This window comes from Trifolium pratense, linkage group LG1 (genome assembly GCF_020283565.1).
Source record: "Trifolium pratense cultivar HEN17-A07 linkage group LG1, ARS_RC_1.1, whole genome shotgun sequence".
NCBI classification, from domain to species: Eukaryota; Viridiplantae; Streptophyta; class Magnoliopsida; order Fabales; family Fabaceae; genus Trifolium; species Trifolium pratense.
Genome location: NC_060059.1, coordinates 3,181,549 through 3,206,637, shown reverse-complemented (window position 1 = coordinate 3,206,637; position 25,089 = coordinate 3,181,549). Strand labels below are relative to the sequence as shown.

The following is a 25,089-nucleotide window of genomic DNA, read 5'->3' as shown; positions in this document are numbered from 1 at the left end:
GAATTTCAGAGTATTTTTTTTTCACCACCGCTGTTGTCATTTATGTGATGTATTTTTCTTTTTCAATGTATCAAATCATATCTAGTAATAAAATTACATGTTCTCTTCATAAGGATTGTATTTTTATCATGTATCGTGCAACAAAGTTAACATAGTTTTTTTTTTTTTGACGGATCAAAGTTAACATAGTTAGGAAATAAATAAAATTAATTTTGTATAAATTTAAGAGCTGAAAATAAATTACCGGATTAAAAATTAACATTTATAAAAAGCAACTAAGATTCAAATTTTCTACTATACGTTATTATATTCTCTAATTTTATATTAGCAGAATTAAGTTTATTCATAAAAAAAAAATTAACTTAATATAAAAAATTGACCGTCATATTTATCTTTGACCTTATCATGTACAAATTTGGAGATAAAAAACAAAGCCTAATTTTTGGTGCCTTCAATTAATATGTTCTAATCACCTTTCTCTAAGTATCCGAGTCCTATAATGCCTAGGATTTTATGATAAGAAACCCTCAAATGTTTTTATTTTAGGTTTTTGCAGCTAGAAACCCTTAAATATTAACCAAGAAAATAATGTCACCTCCTAACGAGTCTATCACACTGCTAGACTATATGATGCAAACATACACACTTTCAAAAGACCATCCCCTATCAAGAGCTCAATCCTGCCCCCAAGAGATGAAATGGGAGTTCCACTACTAGTTTGAATTTTATTTTTTGTTAAAGTTTAAATTGGATCCTCAAGAAAATTACGAGTGATCAAAATAAATATTAACTTTTATATATAATTATAATAATAATAATAATAATAATAATAATAATAATAATAAAGAATAGTAAGAGTATGGATACCCGTAGGTAGAGTAAGCAGTGGCGTCTACGAGTTTTAGGGGCTCTATGCAAAATATAAAAGTGGTCCCTTAATAAATTATTTTTTTTTTAAAAAAAACTTGTCGATTTAAATTGTATATAATACAAAAAAATCACTCTTATTCTTGTAAACATATAAATTACCAATATTAAATCAAATGAGACAAAGAATACAAAACAATTATCTTTGTATATAACGTCAAAAAGGAACATCATAATCTAAGATTAAATTTTATGCAAAGATTAAAATGGACTAGAACTATATTTACTAGTATAGATAACTAATCTATTGATACTCATATGATATTTTATGAACATTAACAATATATAACTATTACTTTAAGGCCTGAAAATTAATCAATTAATATACATCTTATATTTTGTAGATATAAATAATAAATAACTAATATTATACGACCTCAAAATTTTGAGACCCTCAAAATTTTAAGGCCCGATGTCATCCACATGCCGCACATGTGTGCAGGCCGCCTCTAATAGTAAGAGCATGTCTCACAATCAAGTTACAACCTGGTTTGTCTGCCTGTAAATATGTTGAAAAGATACCTCCTCATCATGTATCTTAAGGCGATTGATGCGGTTAATTATAGATGAGCATGATTGTTTAGGTAAACATGCTTCGACAATAAGATCAACTGAGTCAGATTCAACCATTACTCTATTGAATCCTTTTTCTTGGCAAATTGAAAAGCTGGGAGAATACCCAAAAGTTTAGCCATAAAAATTTCATCTCAAATGTTTTTTTTAGTAGGGAAATATTCCGTTATAAGTGTTATAAAATTTGTGAGGAAATTATTTCATCACAAACAATTATTTTAAAATATAAAGACAATTTATATTTTATTTTGTTTTCTATTAAAACACACACAAACTTTGCATTCTGAAAATCACACACAAAAGCGCTTTCTGGAAAATCGCTTTCCCGCTCACAAACTCGCAAAATACCTTTACTCGCAAACTCTCAGCAAAATCACCGAATCTGCGCAACATCACTGAATCGGAGCTAAATCGTACTTGATGATTTCATTTCTTCTTCATCGGAGCTAAATCGGACTTGAAGATTTCGTTTCTTCTTCTTCGGAGCACAATTTTCGTTTCTTCTTCGGAGCTTACACACTGTAAATGAAATCTCTCTCTCTCTCTCTCTCTCTCTCTCTCTCTCTCTCTCTCTCTCTCTCTCTCTCTCTCTCTCTCTCTCTCTATTTTGTTCTTCTCTGAGATTATATCGAAGTGCGATTTGTGTTTGCATGTTGGTGATTTTAGGTCATTGTTGTGTTTGATTAAGTGATTTTTGCAAATGTGATTTCTGATATTAGTAAAAAATCAGTTAAGAGTCGAGATTAATTAAGAAATTAGGGTTAAGAGTGTCAGCTGAACTATATTGAATTGAAATATAGCCTAAATAATTTTTGTTGACATTTTTTAATTGAAATAAGCATTGTAAGACATTTTTGAATTTTTGAGTTTTTGAGAATTTTTGTTGAATTATGATGTGATTTTGGTTGTGAACTTTGTTTCAATGATGATATATCTGTCCTGACTGTCCATAGTTTAGACACAATAATCTCAACTAGTTGAACTAAGTAGCTGAATTATGATGTGTCTGTGTGTTTTCGGTAAATAGATAAAAAATTGCTTTAGTATTTTCATTGCGTTTTTCTTATTATAACACATAATCATTTGTTATATTAGTTGAATGCATTCTTTTGCGGTTTCGGTAAACCTGTTTTGTGCTTGGCATGATCATTAACAGTTAGGGTGCTTCCTGTCCAAGTCCCTTGATGGTGGCTAGTGTAGTTATTTGAAGTTGGATTATCCACAACATAGAAGAGATTTTGCTGAACTTATTCACACAGACCAATAAACTTGATTATCTTATTACCTTATTTTATAAAACCTGCTAAGTATAAGGATCTATTTCTTTATCATATTTTGCTATATGAAGTATAATGTTGAAACTTGAATTTGTTATTTTTTACTCTCATTTAACAAGGATCTATTTCTTCATCATTTTTGTTACTCAAGTATTATTTTAGGTATTATTTTTGTGCGTTTAATCTAGACGTGGTTTATTTGTTGAGATGATCTTTTATTTAATTTCTTAGGTTAGAATGTGGTTTTTTAATAATGTGGTTTTTTAATAATAGTAATTTTTAGTTTTACATACTATGATTTGCAGAGATTCATGAAAAATTGGACAGAAAAGGCGATTTCTGCATTGTATGTGGGGAATCTTGTACATAAGAACAATTGGCATGCGATTAAGTCTGATCTGCGCTTTGGTCCCTGGCTCGTTAATTTTAGTGAAAAGGACCTTAGGAATTGGGTCAAGGCTGATGAAGCTATGTTTGGAAAGAGTCAACCAACTAGACTAAATCAGGAAGGGATTTCCGGGGTGAATCAGCCGAACATTTGGCAAGAGATTAAGGCCGATCCTAGATTTGGTTCAATTCTTAGTAGAAGGAGTGAAGATGACATTAAAAATAAGTTCGAGGCTGATCTAGAATTTTTTGGGGTGAACCGTTCTGAAATTGACGGCAAGGATAAGGTAAATGATGATGCAGAAAAATTTGAAAATTGGAAAACAAATGAGGCTTTTGCATTGTGCTTGGGGGTCATTAAATATGGGAGGAATAATTGGGATGCCATTAAGGCTGATTTGCACTTTGGTCCGTTGCTTGTTGAACGCGATGCATATTCCTGTCGTCTTAAGTACCAGCATGATTTAGATAAATTGGAGAGGGATATTCTTGCAATGCAGCAGCAAGCAAGCCAAGATACTGGTGTGCCAGAACCAGTGCGTGCAATAGGGGCTGGGGGTGAAACTAGTAGGGGTGCCAGAGCAAGAGACAAGAAGAAGGGGAAGGGGTGCCGTAGATAGTTTGGAAACATGTACACCATTTTTGTTGGATTGGTTGATCGAAGGCTCTGATGGATTTTTGGAAACTAACCCATCAACTTCGCCAGAGCACATGTTAATTGCACCAGATCAAAAGCAAGCTAGTGTGAGCTACTCATCAATCATGAACATTTCAATCATAAAAGTTTTCTCTATAGTCATATCTGCTGCTGTTTTGAGCTACTCATAAAAGAATCCAGATCACTGTAAAGCTGTGGGTTGTAATCTAATTAAAAGAGGTCTTTTATGAGAGCTTTACTTTTCTTTTCTTTTCTTTTTTGCTTTTCCATCATAGTAGTTATTTTAGGTATATACCGCTGTAGTGTAATAGTACTATGTATATTTGATTTTGAATAGTTATGTCGTATTCATTAAAACCTCTCGTAATCTAGAAGACAGGATTACACTATTCATGTTTATGATCAACTTCGTATGCAAGAATGATATAAGGTTGTGCTTTTTTTAGCCTTAATAATAGAAATAGAAATAACATATAAACTCACACATATAGAAATAGAAAAGAGGGCATTATTTTTTTTTATTTTTTTTGGTACATATAAACTTTTTTTTTTTTTGATAAGCTTTGGTACATATAAACTCACACATACAAGTGAGGGAGCCGGGATTCAACCTCGGTCATACGCATGACTTAACAATTTCGATAATTTTTACCGGATGAGCTATAACTTGTGGACGACATTATTATTTATTATTACTAACAGTAATATTAATAATTATTTATTTAACAATCGTTCTCCATATTTGTGGAAGAAGACTCAGCTTCCATAGCTTTCATCTAGTTTAATACTTTTTTATAAAAAAAAAAAAAGAGAGAGAGGTTTTGATGATTGATTGAAATTGGGAAAAATAATAATGTGTGATTAATAGGTATCTATAATATCATTTCTTAGAGTTTTAAGTATTTATTTATATTTTTTATATTTTATTGTCATTTTTTTAATCATATGTTTACTTATTAAAAAAGAATTGTTGTTCATATTATTTTTTATTGGATTTAAATCATGCTTATAAATGTTTTTTTACTATTATTTATAAATAAATGTTGTACTCTATTTTTTTACTCATTATTTTTTTATTTGTCTAATTTTTCATGTGATATTTAACAAATACACTGATAAAATAATAGAAACTCCTCGAATGACTATACTATAGAATGAATTGGAAAAATGTGGAATTGAGAAATTGATATGCTTAAAAAAAATTATTCTTAAACTTCATACTTATCAAGTAGAGAAAAAGGTGTCATTGTCTGAAATATAAAAGGAATGAAGTAATTGACTTCATAGATTATTTTTCTATTTCATTTTATTATTCTATTAATTATGGTTTACCTTAATGTGGTTTTTCTAATAAAAAAAAATACATAGTGATTTGTACCAAACAAAATATTAAAATACGGGGGTATTGATAAAAAAAAATAACCTACATGGAGGTATTAAACAAAAAATAACTTACACGTGGTGAGACATACATTTGTAGATTTTATTATATAAAAAATACGATATCAATTGAAAGCAGGGAAAGTAACAATGATTTTATATATATATATATAAAAAAAGAATTAAAAGCAATAATATCATGTATTACTTTATTTTTAATCTTCATACATCACTGTAAAATAAACAAATAAAAATAAAAATAAATAGATACATTTTTTAAAATTTTCACATTAACAAATTAGATATGCTTAAAAAAATTATATAATTTTTTTTTGTGTCAAGTAAATGACAAACAATTCTACTGTTCATTACTTTTAAATAAATAATATTAAAATTAAAATCGCCCCATTTTGCTTCTCAAATGTGAAATTTTTTCACACGGGGACATGAGATAAAATACTCCTGAAGAAAACAAATGTCTAAAGGAGAGAGATGACGATTAAGAACAAATATATTAACCGTTAGATTAGTTTTTGCATAATGACATTTTTTTTATGAAAATAAAAGAACAAATATATGAACATGTGAGTTGGGAACGGGGAGTGGAGTATCACTCTCCATTATGCCATTTCTCCTTAAAATCTCTAAAATTTGGATCTTTTATCATATTTAAATAAACTATTACATTAAATATAAAATTAATTTTACAAATAATTAAAAAAAAATCACAATATTAAAATTTTAATAATCCATATTTTTCATGTGTAAAAAAAAATGATCTATATTTTTCATAGAACATTAACCCGGGCGATAGCACGGGTAAGTTATACTAGTAATTATTTATTTAACAATCGTTCTCCATATTTGTGGAAGAAGACTCAGCTTCCATAGCTTTCATCTAGTTTGATACTTTTTTATAAAAAAAAAAGAGAGAGAGAGGTTTTGATGATTGATTGAAATTGGGAAAAATAATAATGTGTGATTAATAGGTAATAAATTAGCATGATATCAGAAAGAGAAAAGAAGAAAGAAAAAAAAAAAGCGAGTGATTCAAATTTCAAACAGTAGAATTAAGGCATTGAATGTCAAATGAATGAGTGATTCATATTTATAGATTAGATTAGACTAATTTATTTTGTGTAAATTAGATACACTCTCTATAATTGCAGAAACTAATCTTTCATGTGAGATCCAAATAGACAACAAACTCTTTCTCAGATATAAATTTTTCTCAATAACGAGTAAATTGAAAAATAGTGGGTGTGTGCCATGTTGAGCATGTTGTCCGTGTTTCTCTTTTACTACACCTATGAACCCAAATTTTAAAAGCAGTAATTGTCTTTTTAGTGATGTTGAATGAAGAAAAAATAATAATGTAATCTCTCCGTCCCAAAATATAAGTAAAAGTTGGTCAACAAAAATGAGTGTATTTGGTTCAAATTTTGAACCAAATACATCAAGTTTATTTGACTCATTTTTGTTTATATTTTGCGAAGAAGGGAATACATATTTTATGATTTAGGTCTGATTTATTTTTTAAAAAAATGATAAAATATGCCTCCAGAATAGAATATTAATTAAGCATACTATACTAATACAAAAAAATTATGATGAAATTTGTACATTTAATATCTTAAAAATGTAAAAAATTATCTTACCAAAATTAATTTTCTTTTTTATTTTTTTTATTTTTTTTGTATATTTAACAAGTGCTCAAAGACACTTTTATCATGACTTTTAATTTTATATTTTTTAAATACTAACTACAAACATCCAAAATTTAGGTTAAAATTTTTACTTCATACTTTCTTCTGTCAAAAACTACTTTATAAATTCATTAAAAAATAACGTATTTAATTTATATTATTGACCGAATACATTTATTTTATATTTTATAGTTAAAAGTGATTTTTTAGTTACGGAGTAACAAGGTAATTGAAAATTAGTGGGTGGTGAGCATGTTACACTGTCTCTCTTTTATATAAAGTTGTTCGTGTTCTTGTTTTAAAGGTCAATTGAAATTAGTATACATAATCGAGATTAGTGGTGACTGGTAAGCACAAAACCTAATCAATCAAATTAGTTTTGTGTACCACTACCATATGTAGCCAATGATTTTTCTTCGTTCCGTGTTACTATTGCATCACAATCACATTAAATAAAGGTGCATCACATGTAAACGAATAATATATTTTCGTGCATCACATTGAAACATTGTTTATTTCAATTTGAATTTGAATAATAATCCCAAATTCTACGTATTCAAATCAAATATTTTTACCTACAACAACAAAAAGTTGTTTTTGTTGTATGAACTATAGAGCTAGAAGATATGGAAAAGGGTTTGTTAGAGAAAGACATAGAGGGTGGTTCAGATAGCATAACATGGGGTGTATTTGTTCAAGAAGTGAAAGATGTTGGTTTTCTAGCATTGCCTATGATTAGTGTTACTTTGTCACAATATTTTCTACAAATTATTTCAATGATGATGGTTGGTCATTTGGGTAAGCTTGCTCTCTCTAGCACTGCAATTGCTATCTCTCTTTGTGCTGTCTCTGGCTTCAGTCCTCTTGTAAGTCTTCTTTTTCCATTATCTCTTAGCTAGGTTTTTATTCTATACATGTATTATTTGTAGTGTAATCATTCATTTGGGTCCTTGCATATGTCAGACGGTGTCATTATAGTATCTGAATGTATCAAAATTATAAAAACATGCTTGAATGTGTCTTTTTCAAGTCACTTTGATCCTTAAATGTGTTTTCTGATAGTTAATTTGATTATCAAGTGTGTATTTTCTTTGTCGGCCTGGTCCATAAAATTACTAACATAAGACACATTCGAGAATGATTTTGAAGTTTTGATAGTGTCATAGGTAAGATTGTTTGGTTACCGTATTCGTATGTATCTTTTTGTCAATTTGGTCCATAAAATTATTACTGTCATGAATTTATCAAATGTGTCTTAGGTTAGTTAGTTTAGTCATCAAATGTATATTTTTTCAATTTGATCCATAAAATTACAAACATAAGACACACTTAGTGATTTTTTTTATAGTTTCAATACATTTAAAGACTATAATGACTCTGTCCCAAACATTTAGGAATGAAAATGATTGTTAAGTTCACACATTATTTGCATCAAATCAATATGAAATTAATTACATTTTATTTTAAATTTTGTACATGTAAAACAGTTTGGAATGTCATGTGCACTTGAAAGTTTATGTGGGCAAGCTTATGGTGCAAAGCAATATAAAAAATTTGGTGTGCAAATTTACACTGCTATAATTTCTCTTATTATAGCTGGAGTCCCTCTCTCTTTATTATGGCTGAACTTGGGGAAGATATTGAGTTTACTTGGCCAAGACCCTTTGATTTCACAAGAAGCTGGAAAATTTGCAATGTGCATGATTCCTGCGCTATTTGCTTATGCAACACTTCAGGCACTGGTCAGATACTTTCTAATGCAAAGTTTGATACTTCCTCTTGTAATAAGTTCCTCCGTTACACTTTGCTTCCATGTAGCATTTTCTTGGTTGCTAGTTTTTAAATCCGGATTAGGTTGCTTAGGAGCTGCATTTTCTATTGGTACTTCATATTGGTTGAATGTAGTTATACTTGGATTATATATGAAATTCTCTGCTGATTGTGAGAAGACTCGGGTTCCGATTTCAATGGAATCATTCCTCGGAATTGGAGAGTTTTTTCGCTATGCTATTCCTTCGGCAGGAATGATTTGGTGAGTCCCTCCCTTCTCTTATATCATATAGTTTTGTGTTTTTTATTTGGATATAATGCATATACGCTGTTAGTGTAGATCTTTTACATTGTCATTCAATCGTAATTGTTAAATCATTGAAAATGTTTGACTTTAATCGTAACTACTTCTAAAGTCACACACATGAATGATCGCGATTTGTTGATAATGTCAAACTTTTTACACCGATTGTGTATAAAAATTAGACTCTTTTTTATCGTCAACCATGGTTTTTAACTTTGTTTCTTACAAATTTGATCATTTCAGCCTTGAGTGGTGGTCATTTGAGCTCTTAGTCTTTCTTTCTGGTCTTCTACCAAATCCACAGCTTGAAACTTCAGTCTTATCGATATGGTATAATTACAACTTTTCTTAGTCATTTCATACATGAATTACTTTGTGTCTTAAAATTTGTATAGAAGTTGTTACCAATTAATTAGTACTAATTGATTGTTTAACTGTTACTTTTTGCTCTGACCAGTTTATCGATCATCTCGACAATCTATACAATACCAGAAGCAACTGGCTCAGCAGCAAGGTTTTAATTCATATCAGTCACAATCTCATCAATTTGTGGATATACATTTTTCTGTACAACAAAAAGCGATGGTATTCTTTTCTTTCTGATTGGTTTTTGTTTTGCACACGTTATTCAGTGCTAGAGTTTCAAATGCATTAGGAGCTGGATATCCACAAGCAGCGCGATTGTCTGTTTATGCTGCTATGACTCTTGCAGTTTCTGAGGCTATTTTGGTGAGTTCCACCATTTTCTCCTCTCGACGGGTTTTAGGTTATCTATTTAGCAATGAGCAGGATGTGGTGGATTATGTCACAGATATGGTTCCTCTGATAAGTGTATCTGTTATTATGGATACATTACATGGTACCCTTTCAGGTTGGCCCTTTTTTCCTTATTATTCAACGTACAATACTTCATTTTTATGAAATTCGTTGTGGCTGAATGAATTATGCATTGTAACACTTTGTCGATTATAGGTATTGCTAGAGGATGTGGTTGGCAGAAGTTGGGAGCATATGTGAACCTTGGAGCCTATTATGTTTTTGGAATTCCAATTGCTGTTATATTGGGTTTCTGGTTTGAGTTGAGAGGAAAAGGCCTGTGGATTGGGATAGCTGTTGGTGCCTTTTGTCAAGCACTTTTGCTTTCCCTTATTACAAGTTTCACAAACTGGGAAAAACAGGTTTGCCTTTGTACTAACATTTTTTATTGAAGACGTGTCTAGTGTCTGACATGGACACGACACGTACACATGTAGTTACATTCAATTACTTTCATCTTTTCAAAAAAATTTCAGTGTCGACGTGTCAATGTTGTGTCAGGTGTCCGTGCATGTTTCTGTGTTTCATAGTTCCATGTCTTTGTGGCTCTACCTCTCTTTACATTTGGCACAGTCAAAAGCATCAATTTCATAATGTTAAATCCTATCAAACTATATATTTGTAACTTATATCTATCTTTATATTCAAAGAGAACTAGCATCTAATTGCCATGCTATCAAGATTCAGTAACAGTTTTGAAATATAATATTAATTGAAATATGCTAATTTCTTGAGTGTTTATGATTGCAGGCAATTAAGGCACGAGAAAGAATATTTCAAGGAAGTTTTGCAGCAGAAGATAGATTAGTTTGAGCAAATGGAGTAGATTCATCAAAGTTGTCAGCTTGATTAGTTTAGATTCATCAAGGAAATTTTGCAGCAGAAGATAGATTTGTAAAGCTTATAGCTTCATTTGATTAGAGTAAAAGATCAAATCTCAGATACTGCAAGGAGGAAAACTTTTTTAGTAAAAAAAAAATGGGAGGAAAACTTTTCACACCAAGAAAAGAGTTATCAAAATGATGAAGTTTTTCCTCAATTCAATATTTTGTCAAGGCTCACATTGAGACCTAAGGCAAATTCCACCCGAGACATTGTAAAATTGTCATTAGTGTCACAGTTATTAATATTTGTTGAAACTATACTTGCGGTGGTTTGTATTATGTGAAAGATGTTTATGTGTTATTGAGAAATGAAGACACTTTTGGCTATGAGGCAAATGATCGTTAAATGTCTCTTTGTTTGTTTGGTGATTTTTTTTTATCAACTTGTTATCTACCTATAATTTGTTTAAGTGTTTTATTTTAAATGAAGAATCTCAATTATATATGTGTGAATCTCAACTTGTTATCTTTGTTTATTGTTCATAAACATCAGTATTTTTCTTTGATGTAATTTGCTTAATTAAAAAAAAATTAAATTAAGTTTTTCATAAATTTCTTTCGATTGAGATAATCCTATTTGAAATATGAGTCTTGTTAACAAATAACGAGTGTTCTCAGAATATTTAAAGGGTTTGTTTGATCTGCAAAATATAACTATTGAATCAATTTTGTGTTGTGCGATGTTTCATGGACAAAAGATTATTTTGATATTTTAGACAACTTGTGCCGAGGACAAAAAGTTGTCTCGTGATTCTGTGGGGGACAAGAATTTCAGTTTTTGTCATGTCCCTTAGCCACCAGTTTGTCCAATACCAACAACAGTTTTAAAATCAAACACGGTACAATAGAGATTGTCATATCCGATCCTTTATTTTTTAGCAGATCAAACCCATAGAGAGTACTCCGGTTGCACTTGTTATCATTTTTCTTGAAATACTATATTTGGATATTAAATGTTGGTATGTGTTCCAACTACTAGTGTAGTGTCAACTTGTAAAATCTTTTTTTAACTCTTACAGCGATTTGGACAAAGACCATAGGATAGGGACCAGAAACTTTTAATGAACTAACAAAGATATAAATACAAATAGAATGTGATGACTTGTTACCAAATCTTTAAAAAAAGGACCACGGAGCATATACAATAAATAATAAAGGCCAAAAACGGAGAAACTGTAGATTTGGATAACCACCTTAGAGCTATAAGATATGGAAAAGGGTTTGTTAGAGAAATACAGAGAGGGTGGATCAAGCAGGATAACATGGAGTGTATTTTTTCAAGAGGTGAAAGATGTTGGTTTTCTAGCTTTGCCTATGATTACTGTCACTTTGTCACAGTATTTTCTGCAAATCATTTCAATGATGATGGTTGGTCGTTTGGGTAAACTTGCTCTCTCTAGTACAGCAATTGCTATCTCTCTTTGTGGGGTTACTGGCTTCAGTCTTCTTGTAAGTTTTGTTTTCCCTTATTAAGCTCATTTTTTACTCTTAGCTAGGTTCTTGATTTTAAGAGCTATATGATGCACAAACACTTCTCGGATTAGGTGTGTCCCAGTGTTGTGCTTCTTATTGTCTAGTTTGCATACCAAACAGTCATTTGGGTCCTTGCATATGTAGGGCCGTGTCATTATAGTCTTCAAGTGTATCAAAATTACAAAAATATCCTTGAATGTGTTTTTGGTTAGTTACTTTGATTATCGAATGTGTATTTTGTTTGTCGGACCATAAAGTTACTAATACATGACACATTAAGAATGTTTTTGAAGTTTTGATACATTTAAGGACTATAATGACTAGGGGTGGCAAAGTGGGCATGCCCGCCCCATTTAGGCCCGCCCCGTTTAAGCCCGCCCAAAAGCGGGGCGGGGCAGGGCAACTTAGGTGTCCGGGTTCAACAACTCAAGCCCGCCCGTTTATTGCGAGTTGGCGGGTTGGCGGGCCGGCCCGCCAAATACTCTTTTTTTTTTTTTTTTAACTATTTGAATTATAAATTCACAATTCTTACCTCCTAGTACTAGCACTTACAATTACCCTTAATTAAACTAATACTTACAATTACCCTTAATTAAACTAATAGAAACATCAACTAAGTTAATAAATAATTCATTACAATATAAGATAAAAGAATAAATACTAGCAAGTGATAATTCTCATTTGAAACAAGCAAACAAGCTGGAAGTCAATTTGTGGGTAGACGAAGTAGCGGAAGATGTAATGCTTGTGGAAGTTGTGGTAGATGAATTAGGAATGGAAGAATAATTCTCAAAGAGACCGTACAACTTCTTCTTAACTTCTTCCATTTTACATTTAGAAGTAAGTGGATCAACTTTTGAGTAACAAATCCTTGGGTCAAGAACCGCTCCTAGAGCAAGCACCACACTATTTTCAATAAAAGTAAAAAAATATAAAAAATTAAAAAGCCCGCGGGCTAACCCGCCCCGCCCCACCCCGCCCCGTTTTTTAGGCGGGTTAGGCGGGGGCGGGCCACCTTAAGGTAGCGAGCCGAAAACCTCAGCCCGGCCCGCCAAAAATGGTGGGTCAAATGGGTCGGCCCGGCGGGCCTGGCCCGTTTTGCCACCCCTAATAATGACCCAGTCTCGCACGTTAGAGACCAAAATGATTGTTTACTCACTATTTGCATCAAATCAGTATGAAATTAATTGTGTTTTATTATATATTTTGTAAATATCAAACAGTTTGGAATGTCATGTGCACTTGAAACTCAATGCGGACAAGCTTATGGTGCTAAGCAATATAGAAAATTTGGTGTTCAGATTTACACTGGTATCGTTTCTCTTATTATAACTTGTGTTCCTCTCACTATATTATGGTTCTACATGGGGAAGCTATTGATTTTAATTGGCCAAGACCCGTTGATTTCACATGAAGCTGGAAAATTTGTGATGTGCATGATTCCTGCTCTATTTGCTTATGCAACACTTCAGGGACTGGTCAGATACTTTCTGATGCAAAGTTTGATATATCCCCTTGTTATAAGTTCCTCTGTTACACTTTGCTTCCATATAGCTTTTTGTTGGTTGCTGGTTTTTAAATCTGAATTAGGGTGCTTAGGAGCTGCATTTTCTATCGGTACTTCATATTGGTTGAATGTGATTATACTTGGACTATATATGAAATTCTCCACTGATTGTGAAAAGACTCGGGCTCCGATTTCAATGGAGTCATTCAATGGAATAGGAGAGTTCTTTCGCTATGCGATTCCTTCTGCTGGAATGATATGGTGAGTTCCCTCCCTCCTTTTGTATCATATCTTTCAGTTTTGTGTTTTTCCTTTTTGCTGCTGATTTTCGACCATGATTTGTTTCTTACAAATTTGATCATTTCAGCCTTGAGTGGTGGTCATTTGAGCTCTTAATCGTTCTTTCTGGTCTTCTACCAAATCCACAGCTTGAAACTTCAGTTTTATCCATATGGTATGATTACAAGTCACAACTTTTCTTGTCCTTCATATATGAACTACTTTGTGTTTTTAAATTTGTATTGAAATTGTCTAATATTTTTCTCTGATCAGCTTATCAATCATCTCAACCATCTATACGATACCAGAAGCAACTGGCTCGGCAGCAAGGTTTTTATTTGGATCAATTACAACCCTATAAATTTATGCACATATATTTGTCTGTACAATTAAAAGTGATGCTATTTCTTTCTGATAAGGTTTTTCTTTTCAGCTCTAGAGTTTCAAATGCATTAGGAGCCGGATGTGCACAAGCAGCACGGTTGTCTGTTTATGCCGCTATGACTGTTGCAGTTTCTGAGGCTATTTTGGTGAGTTCCACCATTTTCGCCTCTCGACACATTTTAGGTTATCTATTTAGCAATGAGCAGGACGTGGTGGATTATGTCACAAATATGGTTCCTCTGATAAGTATAAATGTTATAGTTGATAGTTTACACGGTACCCTTGCAGGTTGGCTCTCTAACTCTTTTCTTTATTATTCAATTCAAAATACTTAATTTTCGTGAAATTAATTAATGTAGTCTGAGTTATTATGCTATGGAATGTAACACTTGACCATTATAGGTATTGCTAGAGGATCTGGTTGGCAGAAGTTGGGAGCGTATGTGAACCTTGGAGCCTATTATGTTTTTGGAATTCCAATTGCCGTTTTGTTAGGTTTCTGGTTTGAGTTGAGAGGAAAAGGCCTGTGGATTGGGATACTTGTTGGTGCCTTCTGTCAAGCATTTTTGCTAGCCCTTATAACAAGTCTTACAAATTGGGAAAAACAGGTTTGCCTTCACTTCGACGTCTTTGTAACTCTACCTCTCTCCACATTTGGCACTAGTAGTAAACACACATAGTAAACAGCGACTTTCATCAAATACACACTTGAGGATGCTTTTGTAATTTCAATATTTACGGTCCATAGTGACACCGCCTAACTCATTTAGGGACTGAAATAACTGTTTACTCTAAAAAGTAAGAGATAACGTCTGAAAATAATTTATAAAGAATGACACACATCAACTTACAAGTTGGTTTGTCAGGATAAGCACGGTTCAGTATAAAAATCTAATAGGCACCGCACAATCCAAAGCATCATCTCGGATCAGGAAATCATATCAAACTAAATATATTTCTAACTTAATATGTTAAACTAGAAAAGACAGTTATCTTCATACTCAGAGAACTTGCATTTTAGGCTATGCTATCTTACTAAGATTCAGTAACAGTTTTGAACATATACTGGTAATTGGAAGATACTCATTTCTTGAGTGTCTATGATTGCAGGCAACTAAGGCACGAGAAAGGATATTTGAAGGAAGTTTTGCAGTAGAAGATAGATTAGTTTAAGCTAATGGAGTAGATTCCTCCAAGCTTTCAGCTTGTTTGGTTAGCATCTGCAAAGCTTATAGCTTAATTTGGTTAGAGAAAAAGATCAAATCACACATACTATATGGAGGAAAAAGTTTTCACACAGAGAATAGAGTTATAAAATTTATGATATTTTATTTCTTCTCAGTTCAAATTTTGTCAAGGCCCTGCAGGCTGCAGTGTTAGTGTAACTTTAATCATTATTATGATGTAAAATAAATTGGATGAGTTCATCTCTTCAATTTCAATCGGATATGAACACGAGCCAAGTGAGAATGTAAAATGTTTGTTCTTTTTGTTTTTGTTTTCTTGATACTAAATATTTATTGGATCAAATTTTAGACTTTTATTAATTGAACTTTCTATTAATATTTTAGGCAACATGGTTTATCTTTTTTCCTCTACCATAATTTTCTTTGATGGGTGATGAATGCAATTGTAAATTGTAATATATCTTCTTTCTCATGAATGAATACATTTATGCCTTTAAAATGATAATGAAAAATGAGAGAGAGCAAGTGAGAAAAAGTAATAATAGAATGCCAAATTGTTGAGGAGTGAGAAATAAAAATAAAAATAATAATAGAATGCCTTTAGGGCGCGCAGGATAGGATAGTGACAATATATGATATACAACAGGATAACGATAGGATATGATATCAGCAAAATAACAGTTATCATCAGTTATCATATCTTGTGTTTGGTGCACACAGGATAACAAACATATAATAACTATTATATCATATTTTTAATACATATTTGCTCATAACAATATGATAAGATACATAACATATTTAAATGGCAAAAATACCCTTGTAAAACAATTGCTATTTTTTAAAAATTATATTGCAATACTTTGAATTTTATAAATAAAAATATAAATAAGTAATCAAATAACTTTATAAAATTTTAATTTTTTTTTTGTGAACTAAGAGCATAATGACATTAAAAAATCTAGAAGAACTCCCAACTAGGTTGGTGAAAAAGAGTAGCTACAAGATGGGGCATAACCAGAGGCATTCTTACATAGGCACAAAATATTTAGGCACACAAACATCAATCAAAAAAATTAAAACAAAAATTAAATAGTCACATCAATTAATATAATTGTATTTATATTTTCTTTAAATTTTTTTCACCTATGTGAGTGTGCCTAAGAATAATTTGTTTGGGTTTGTGCCCATGTTAGCATTTCTCTTATAACCAAACCCATCAGAAGAAAACACACAAAAACAACAACAAAAATGGGAAAAATAATATAAAAATCATGAGAAAATAAACAAATTAAATTTTTTATATGAATCATGATAAAATAAATAACTCTATACATGTTAGTTAAGCTAAATAAATATATGATATATCTCATGTAAATAATAAAATTATTATTGCAAAAGAATTATATTTAATTTGTTATAAAATTTAAATTAATATCCCTATTTTGCAATTTTTTAATAATTATTTTATTAATTTTCAGTTTCTTATTTTAAAATATATTTTATAGAATAAATCAGAAAAAAAATAAAAAATTATCCTATCCTATTGGTAACTCAACTTAAATTCAATATAAGGATTTGAACCAGAGAGACAAGATAAGATAAGCTTCAGGATTAACTTATCATATCATGTTGTGTCACCAAACACTGAATTGAGACAGAATATGATACAGTTATCATATTTTGTCTCTTATCACGTGCATTAAACGGGGCCTTAACTATTTTTTGTATTTTATGTATATTTATTTATAAATTATAATATAAAAATAAAAATAAAAAACGTTTAAAGCCAACCCACCCACCCAGCACACAAGTTGATAGCGCCGTCATCCGAATTCGAAGATGGCGGCAGTTAGAGCTGAGAAAGAGCGTCTCAACCATCTCTTAGGTTCTCACCTCACCACCATCCATGAAACCCTACAGCTTTTGGATCAAACTCCTCCATCTTCTTCCTTCGATGCCAAAGTCACCTGGGAAGATGTCATTAAGATGTCCGAACAAGTTTCTAAACAAGCCACCACAGGTTCACTCTTTCCCTCTCATTCTATACTTTCTTTCTTTTTACTACAGATTGTTGTTAGTTAGGGAAGATTATGAAAATAAGTTGAAAATAGTTTATGGACATGTCATAAGCTGTTTGCATAAGCTATCCTAAATAGGGCTAGTTTGGATTAGCTTATTTTTGAGCTTATACAAAACAACTTATGCAAATAAATAAGCTTTTTATGCATTATTATAAGTTGTTTATGAGAAAACAACTTATAAAGATTCAATTTTTGTTTGTAGAAACTTATGAATTAACTTCAAACATAATTTATTTGCATAAGCTCAAAAATAAGCCAAATCCAAACGGGCCCATAGTCTCACAAGTGCTAATGCTGGTGAATAAGCTCAAATAAGTCGATTCATGAAAGTTATAAGTTGTTTACGTAAGCTATCTTGAAGAGCTTACAAAAAATAAGTTGAAAATAGTTTATGTATGTGTCATAAGCTGTTTGCATAAACTATCTTGAATAGTCTCACAAGTGCTAATGGCGGTGGATAAGCTCATATAAGTCAATTCATACTGACCTTAAATGTATATACTTTCTCTGTAGTTGGAATGCTTTGGACTGGAGACCAACCGGATTCAAAAGCAATTGAGGAAACTATGACATCCTACTTCAATAATCTACAAGGTTTTCTCTTGATTTCTCATGGCAGCAAGATAGGTGCAGGGCCTACTTTGTCTTCGAGTATTCATGAATCTGTCAAGCAAGTTGTTGATTCCAGCTTCAGGTTGATGAAGGAAACTGTCTCTTTTTATGGTAATCTCTTTCTCTCCCTCTCTCTCAATAACACTCAGTAAAACACATAATTGATCTGGAAGATATTCTATCACTAAACAGTTTATTTAACTATTGATTATTGACATTAAAACTTAATATATCTAGTGATGTTTTAATTAGGATTGCAACTAATCACTAACATATGTAGATCAATAAGATATCACTTTTTTTGGTACTGGACTGTGAATATAGAGAAGAGAGAAACAAGGGAGACTGAGAGCAAAAAAAGAGAGAAGAGAACATGCTTATTTCTAGACCATAGTTCAATCCACTTTCTCTGTCAGGAGGTAGGTGAATCACTGCATGTGGGTGGTTGAGAAAGGTCAGATATGATGCTAGCCTAGATATTTAGTTTCATTGCACATGTCAAAATGGTGGTAGATGTGTTTTTGAAATTTGAATCCTTCTTATAACACCATGTTTTCGTAATTTTCGCCTAAGTTTTTAAATCCTTTTCTTTGGAGAACTTCGGGAAACTATTTTGAATTGTCTCCCCAAATCATGTCATTTAAGAGTTGGACTTATCTGTTATATAGTATTCTGGTTTGGTTATGGCATTAAACATTAGAATATTTTGACATATTATGAAAAATACATATATGACGAAATCTGAAATTAATCATTAACATTTGATGAGGCTAAATATAAAAGGTATTGACAAAAATATTTGATTGGGATTCACACAGCATGCCCATAGAATGCAATATGGCTGCTGCTATGTGAGCAACCATACACAAAGGCAGAATGAACTTCACTTAACTCTTGTGTTTTGCTATTTTTGTTACTGTGTGATATACCTCAGCTTAATTAGAAATCATTGTGACGGCATTGACATTTATTATCATCATTGGATGCACATCAATTCGGTGTTCCTTTATTAAATTCTATTACAATTCAGTTTTTTTGACATTTGTCAACACCGTCTTTGATATCCCTCATTAACTTGCTGTTCCTTTATATAATTTGGTTGACTTAATTATCATGTTTCAAACCATTACCTTTGTCCTGAGTCCTGACCCTACATCAAAACTATTTCTTAATTCTCTGTTGAATTGTTGATAACCTTTCATTCTCTCTTAACCAAAACTAATAGGTTCCCGTCAAGAAGGCCAGAAACAATCAGTTCCGCAACTGGTAGGTGCTGTGTGGGAAGCGTGTTCTGCCCTCAAAAAGACTCCCACATCAAATATTACAGCAATTGGGCGAGGAATGACAAAGGTTGCGGTTTCAGTGAAGGATGTTCTACGCGAGATGAAAGAATTAAAACCAGATTCTAGTGATGATCTTGTTGACAAGAGTTGTGCAGAAACAGAGTCATTATCAAGTGAAGGTGATCTTGGGAATGACCTATCACCAGAAGAGATGAAAGTGGCTGAAAGAACCATTGTGGTTGTGTCTGACATGCTATCAGTCTTGAAAGAACTTATTCGCTCCATCACAGGCTTGATTAAGATGGAAAAACCAAGCGACAATAGTAGTTTTGTAGATTCACTTGAAAAATTGTTGCAGCTTTGTCAGGAACTTGGTCAACAGATTGATGAGATTGGAGCTTGCCTCTATCCCCCGCAAGAGATTTCTTCCATCGAGGCTGCACTGGAGAAAATCAACAGCATTATTGATGTTCTGCAAGTGGAATTAGGAGGACTTCAAGGTGCCTCAGATGCATTTCTGGAGGCATGCAATGGTTTGAGGAGCTCATTGAGAGAGCTTGCATCTGAACTAAGTTGCTCTAATACTGCTGATATAGAAGCCAGAGTGGAAAATATAACATTAACCGATAAGTAGACTCTTGTTTGTACCTTTTTTGTGTGCAATAATTTTGACCAAGTAGAATTTGTGTAGAATTTCTGAAATGATCCTGTTGATGATTTTCTCTATATAGATATAAGTATATTTTTGTTTCTTGTAAACCACTTCTTTTAGTTTTTATTTTGCCCAGGATACTGTAATTTTTGCCGAGTATTTGTCTCCAAAGGTCCAACGTTAATCGAATTGCGTTCCAAATTTAACATTTCAATTATTAATCCAACACAACACTATCAGAATTATTTCAGAATTGACCTGTGTTTAGATTACAGAAAAAAAAAATAAATAAATTGTTATGAATGATAAAAATGAGTTATCTAAGGAAGTAACTGCTGCAGTGAATGAGGAAATTACTGAGGAACACAGTAGTTGAAGGAAGCCTAACAGAAAATATGATTAAATAGTGAGCATTTCCCTTTTAGGTGGATGTGGACTGTGGAATATGACAGCTTTGAATGCTTCTCTCTCTAGGCTGTAATTTCACAAACCTTTCCTTTCCATTCCATATCCTTGTACTGGTTTTGCAGGCCTTGTTTACTGCATTAGTCAACTTTTCCATTACAGTATTTTGGCTTTATTTGCTTGTTTTCATCCATAATTGCTTGTACTTTGCTACCTTTAATATATCAGTACAAGATTCCATCCATCACTTCTATTATTATAAATTGTGCCTATAAGGGAACACTCCCTTTCATAAATCAATTTCTAATTAGACTTTTATGTATAATAATTTTCTCAGATTAAAGTTAAATGCTTGAGAATAATGACATCTGAAATTCAGGGTGCAGTGATGTCTCATAATTTAAGCTTTATTACTCTGACCATGTGATGGTGTAATTCATCCTGAAACTGAAAAAGTCTTTCTTAGTTATATATGTATTTCTATTGTAATCATGACTTTAGATTAACAAAATTAACTCTGACCATGTGATGGTGTAATTCATCCTGAAACTGAAAAAGTCTTTCTTAGTTATATATGTATTTCTATTGTAATCATGATTTTAGATTAACAAAATTAACAAGTGTGTTAACGAAAAAATGTAGAACTGCAGCCAAATCCTTAATCTAACTGCAACTATGTCAAAAAAAGTAATACCTTCAAATGCCAAGGCCTAATGGAATTTAGGAATAACTAGTTACAAAATTATGAGTTTAAATCAATTACAATACAGGAAGAGTAATGCTCCGTAGGGAGTAAAAATATACACTAGACTCCTGTATGAATATACATTAACATCTGCTTAAACTGGATTTCTTTTGCTAATATGTGGGGCAAAGTTATCGTCCAGAAAGTTTAACCATCCATGCACCACCTAGGTAAAGACCTAATAGGGGTGCTGCTAGAAGAACTTGAGTGAGAGGATCTGTCGATGGCGTAACTATAGCAGCTGCCACCACTGCGCCGACTACAACGTACCTCCAAACTGATAGCATCCTGTCTCCAGACACCAATCCAAGTTGTCCCAATAGAAGTTGTATAATAGGTACCTACAGATACAATATGACTTAGATTCCATTGCTGCCAAACTCTTTAGGAAGGAAGAAAAGCATTCTAAGTAAGCATAGTGTAATACACAATAGTACAAAATTACAAATATATGCAATTATTTTGCAATCATATATAAAAATATATGCAATTGTTTCCTCAAGCACCGCATTAAGGCACAATCATCTATGCAATTGCACACTATAATCCAAACTCTAAAAGAATGTGATAAGCACTCATTTATTTGAGAAACCCTCCCTTAAAAGATAGCTCTCAAGGGAGGAGAACCAAGTCTTTTTTTAGTTACTATATTTTATAGGTGCAGTGTCCACCGTTGCTCAACAGTGACAAATATCTGTCAAAAAGAACCGAGTCGTATAAATTTTTCAAGCATCTAATACTACTTGATATGAGACTTAGACACCCTGTTATACCCAAGTCCCAAATCCGAATGATTGATTACAAACATAAAAACTATCTTATGAGCCATTTAACTCAATAGCAATAACATGTCTTTCATTTGAATTCCTAACAGAGGTATATTGGAATGTCCATATTATCCATAGCTACAAATTGACCTGATGCACGCATTTTTAAAAATGTAATCAGTTTATCTTTTCTATTATTGTGTTGTATATTTACCATTGGGTCAATGGTTGCGTGGCAAGTATTAATCAGTGTCAGCTGGAAGGTACTATTAACCATATATTCATTAAGAAAGGAAGAAGATAACAGGAAAATTATATTACCTGGAAAGACAAGCCTGTACTGAACATAAGAACCAGAACAAACTCAAAGTATTGATCAATGGACCATAATGATTCAACAGCACCTTCAGCGTAATTGACAAAGAAATTTAATGCCGCGGGTACCAGAACTAAGTACGAGAAGGTTATTCCGGCATAGAAAAGAACTGATGAGCCTAAAACAATTGGCCCTAGAAACCTTCTTTCAGCTTTTGTTAGACCTGGAATTATAAAGGCTATGATTTCATAGAGAATGATGGGACTTCCCAAGAGGAGGCCACAGTATCCAGACACCTGCATGCACCACAAAATCACAACAATATTAATTCAAGCAAGGTAGCTTCTTATATCTTATCTTTAATAATAGAATAGTTTGATCACGATTTAGACTGGTATGCAGAATGGTTAATACAGAGCAAACATCAAATAATGTTGGCTAGAAGTCGGGTGGTAACATATTTTTCTCTCACAACTTATCATGACAAATAGCTGCTACCTACCCCGGGTTTGACTTCTCTAAAGTAAGTAGTTAGTAAAGTGAGAAAATTTCAAATGCTGATAGTTCAACAAACCCATTATTAATTATGAACTTACATATGTTTGTCAAAAAAACAATTATGAACTTATATAATATCAACTATTTATTTATTCATCAATAGTTGATATTGCTTTACACTCTAATTGGAGTTCCTCGAATTTAGGAATTTAGTTGCTTATTATATGTTTGGTCTTTCACCCTGGAAAACTCTAAGCCGGTGATCTTATTAATTGATGTTATGCTTGTAACAAAAGATTCAATGGTTCCTGTTCTCGTAGTTTAATGGATATTGGACTTATTTGAAATTTAATTTAAATCTTACTGCCAAAACAATTAGCTCAAGAACAAACATAAGTTGCAATTATCCTATCCCATTAGACTTTTTGTGAACTATCTATAAGACAGACTGTTAGAACAGCAACTTTGGTTCAAAAGAAGAAGGAAAAAAAACCCGCAAATAATGAACACAAATGATTTGATCACGGAGTTTGGCCAATTGGGCCTACATCTCCGACTGCAAAACCTTTCTATAATTCAAGTTTAGGATTAAGAGAGTATATCTTGTGTTTAAGTACTACGGTTTAGATCACAAGATTATCACTGAACCATACCCAACACAAACATACGAACTAAGGGTGGTTTGTATTCTGATAAAGAAAAAGCCAACTACATAGGACCTTTTAATTTAATTTCACATGAAATGCATACCAAGAAATAGAATTTTTACATTCACAGCTCACTAGATAGGGAAGGAAGCAAAAATCACTTTAGAGATTCTCGGTGTATAAAAATGTTACCTTTAATGTGGTGAAGAAAAATTCGCCAGGTGCTAGCTGAAGAAATCTGACACCCTCTGATTGAACAGGAGCTTCGAGAAGCCTTACCAAATCTTTTGAAAATGCAAAGCATCCCAAAATGCTTCCTCCAACTCCCAGAACTGATACAAAGATTCTCTGTCGCAGCTCTTCAAGATGATCAAATAGACTCATTTCCTTATCATCAGGAAGAAGTTCTTTATCGGGATAAAGAAAATCATAGATAGGACTTCTTTCCCCATCTTCATTAAAATTTTCCAATGCTTCTTCACCTATACCATCAAGCAAATTCAGTAAGTTTCTATTTCTAAAACTTTTGTATGCATAATCATTAACTAAGGGTCTATTTGGATTGACTTTATTTGAGCTAATCTTCTTTCATAAGCGCTTATGAGACTGTTGGAGAGAGCTTACGGAAACAACTAATAACATGTTCATAAGTTGTTTTGGGCTTACATGCCCGTTTAGATTGGCTTATTTGAACTTATCTACTAGCATAAACACTTGAGTTGTAAAACAGTTTGTGAGAGCTTATGAAGACAACTTATATAATAACATGTCGATAAGTTGTTTTCAGCTTATTTCCACAAGGTTTAACAAGATAACTTATAAACACGACTTATAGCTTATTTGAAAATAGTTTGACTTACTTTTATCTTTTGTTCTACAAATAGCTTATGCATTAACACTTATATGATAAGCACTTATGCTATAAACACTTAATTAAACTGTTTATCCAAACCGAACCTATTTCCTTAAGCTATCTAGAATAACTTACAAAAACAACTTAAAGCTTATATAAAAACCGTATGATCAATGAAATATTTGGTTATAGAAATAACTTATACAGTTACACAAAAACACTATACAGCTTAATTAAGCAGTTTTATCCAAACAAGACATATGAAGTGGGTTTAGCACTATATAACTTACCGGGTCTTTCTTCAATAGCGGAGCCAAGTCTAGATGAAGTAGTACTCAACTGTTGTTGATTCTGTCTAAGTTCGTCATCAACGGCTAAGCAAACGAATTTACCAAAACTCTTATTTCTTCTTGGAGAGTGAGGGAAGCTGAACCCGGAAGAGTTGTTGACCCGAATAGGAGTTAAGTGGGTTCGGAGCAACCCGAATTGAGAAAGGATATTCATAGGAACAGTGGTGGTTCCCAAAATCATACTACCACGGCCACGTACGGTGTTGTTTATGTTTTTCTTTTTGGTTCCGTCGAACGTTTGGTTGGCTCTCGTTAGTTAGATACGATTTTGTTTGCGTGTTATATGTTCTGTTCTGTTCTGTGATATTTGCACTTACACATAGAGATTTCATTTTCTATTACTATTTTTTTGGTAGAAAGAGATT

At 32.3% G+C, this 25,089-nt stretch overlaps 5 protein-coding genes across 5 annotated transcripts; 4 read left to right on the top strand and 1 right to left on the bottom strand.

Annotated features, from left to right (window-relative positions):
• Positions 1-1,410: 1,410 nt before the first annotated feature.
• On the top strand, positions 1,411-4,217 carry LOC123907305. The gene is made up of 2 exons (XM_045957510.1): positions 1,411-2,021; positions 3,083-4,217. The coding sequence occupies exon 2, from the start codon at positions 3,089-3,091 to the stop codon at positions 3,782-3,784; it is 696 nt and encodes a 231-aa protein (XP_045813466.1). The 5' UTR covers positions 1,411-2,021; positions 3,083-3,088; the 3' UTR covers positions 3,785-4,217.
• Positions 4,218-7,255: 3,038 nt separating this feature from the next.
• Positions 7,256-11,009, top strand: LOC123907296 (protein DETOXIFICATION 14-like). Its single transcript, XM_045957499.1, has 7 exons — positions 7,256-7,774; positions 8,396-8,940; positions 9,226-9,312; positions 9,440-9,496; positions 9,615-9,853; positions 9,955-10,160; positions 10,549-11,009. Exons 1-7 carry the CDS (start codon positions 7,535-7,537, stop codon positions 10,609-10,611), a joined length of 1,437 nt encoding a protein of 478 aa, XP_045813455.1. The 5' UTR covers positions 7,256-7,534; the 3' UTR covers positions 10,612-11,009.
• Positions 11,010-11,789: 780 nt separating this feature from the next.
• Positions 11,790-15,816, top strand: LOC123907288 (protein DETOXIFICATION 14-like). Its single transcript, XM_045957488.1, has 7 exons — positions 11,790-12,131; positions 13,379-13,923; positions 14,030-14,116; positions 14,215-14,271; positions 14,375-14,613; positions 14,728-14,933; positions 15,436-15,816. The coding sequence occupies exons 1-7, from the start codon at positions 11,892-11,894 to the stop codon at positions 15,496-15,498; spliced, it is 1,437 nt and encodes a 478-aa protein (XP_045813444.1). The 5' UTR covers positions 11,790-11,891; the 3' UTR covers positions 15,499-15,816.
• Positions 15,817-17,292: 1,476 nt separating this feature from the next.
• On the top strand, positions 17,293-20,357 carry LOC123902107. The gene is made up of 3 exons (XM_045951765.1): positions 17,293-17,535; positions 18,110-18,319; positions 19,434-20,357. The coding sequence occupies exons 1-3, from the start codon at positions 17,355-17,357 to the stop codon at positions 20,123-20,125; spliced, it is 1,083 nt and encodes a 360-aa protein (XP_045807721.1). The 5' UTR covers positions 17,293-17,354; the 3' UTR covers positions 20,126-20,357.
• Positions 20,358-21,242: 885 nt separating this feature from the next.
• On the bottom strand, positions 21,243-25,064 carry LOC123887354 (sec-independent protein translocase protein TATC, chloroplastic). The gene is made up of 4 exons (XM_045936666.1): positions 24,665-25,064; positions 23,714-24,003; positions 22,382-22,672; positions 21,243-21,634 (listed from the first exon to the last, which is right to left on the bottom strand). The coding sequence occupies exons 1-4, from the start codon at positions 24,903-24,905 to the stop codon at positions 21,425-21,427; spliced, it is 1,032 nt and encodes a 343-aa protein (XP_045792622.1). The 5' UTR covers positions 24,906-25,064; the 3' UTR covers positions 21,243-21,424.
• Between the last annotated feature and the right edge of the window lie 25 nt (positions 25,065-25,089).

Bases quoted from the DNA above. Each gene is read 5' to 3' on its own strand.
- LOC123907305 (XM_045957510.1), top strand. From the start codon at position 3,089: ATGAAAAATTGGACAGAAAAGGCGATTTCTGCATTGTATGTGGGGAAT.
- LOC123907296 (XM_045957499.1), top strand. From the start codon at position 7,535: ATGGAAAAGGGTTTGTTAGAGAAAGACATAGAGGGTGGTTCAGATAGC. The intron at 7,775-8,395 runs GTAAGTCTTCTT...CATGTAAAACAG, and splicing joins TCTCTGGCTTCAGTCCTCTT to TTTGGAATGTCATGTGCACT. The intron at 10,161-10,548 runs GTTTGCCTTTGT...TTATGATTGCAG, and splicing joins TCACAAACTGGGAAAAACAG to GCAATTAAGGCACGAGAAAG.
- LOC123907288 (XM_045957488.1), top strand. From the start codon at position 11,892: ATGGAAAAGGGTTTGTTAGAGAAATACAGAGAGGGTGGATCAAGCAGG. The intron at 13,924-14,029 runs GTGAGTTCCCTC...TGATCATTTCAG, and splicing joins CCTTCTGCTGGAATGATATG to CCTTGAGTGGTGGTCATTTG. The intron at 14,117-14,214 runs GTATGATTACAA...TTCTCTGATCAG, and splicing joins ACTTCAGTTTTATCCATATG to CTTATCAATCATCTCAACCA.
- LOC123902107 (XM_045951765.1), top strand. From the start codon at position 17,355: ATGGCGGCAGTTAGAGCTGAGAAAGAGCGTCTCAACCATCTCTTAGGT. The intron at 17,536-18,109 runs GTTCACTCTTTC...CTTTCTCTGTAG, and splicing joins TTCTAAACAAGCCACCACAG to TTGGAATGCTTTGGACTGGA. The intron at 18,320-19,433 runs GTAATCTCTTTC...CAAAACTAATAG, and splicing joins GGAAACTGTCTCTTTTTATG to GTTCCCGTCAAGAAGGCCAG.
- LOC123887354 (XM_045936666.1), bottom strand. From the start codon at position 24,905: ATGATTTTGGGAACCACCACTGTTCCTATGAATATCCTTTCTCAATTC. The intron at 24,004-24,664 runs GTAAGTTATATA...TTGATGGTATAG, and splicing joins CGCTATTGAAGAAAGACCCG to GTGAAGAAGCATTGGAAAAT. The intron at 21,635-22,381 runs GTAATATAATTT...TTGTATCTGTAG, and splicing joins GTACAGGCTTGTCTTTCCAG to GTACCTATTATACAACTTCT.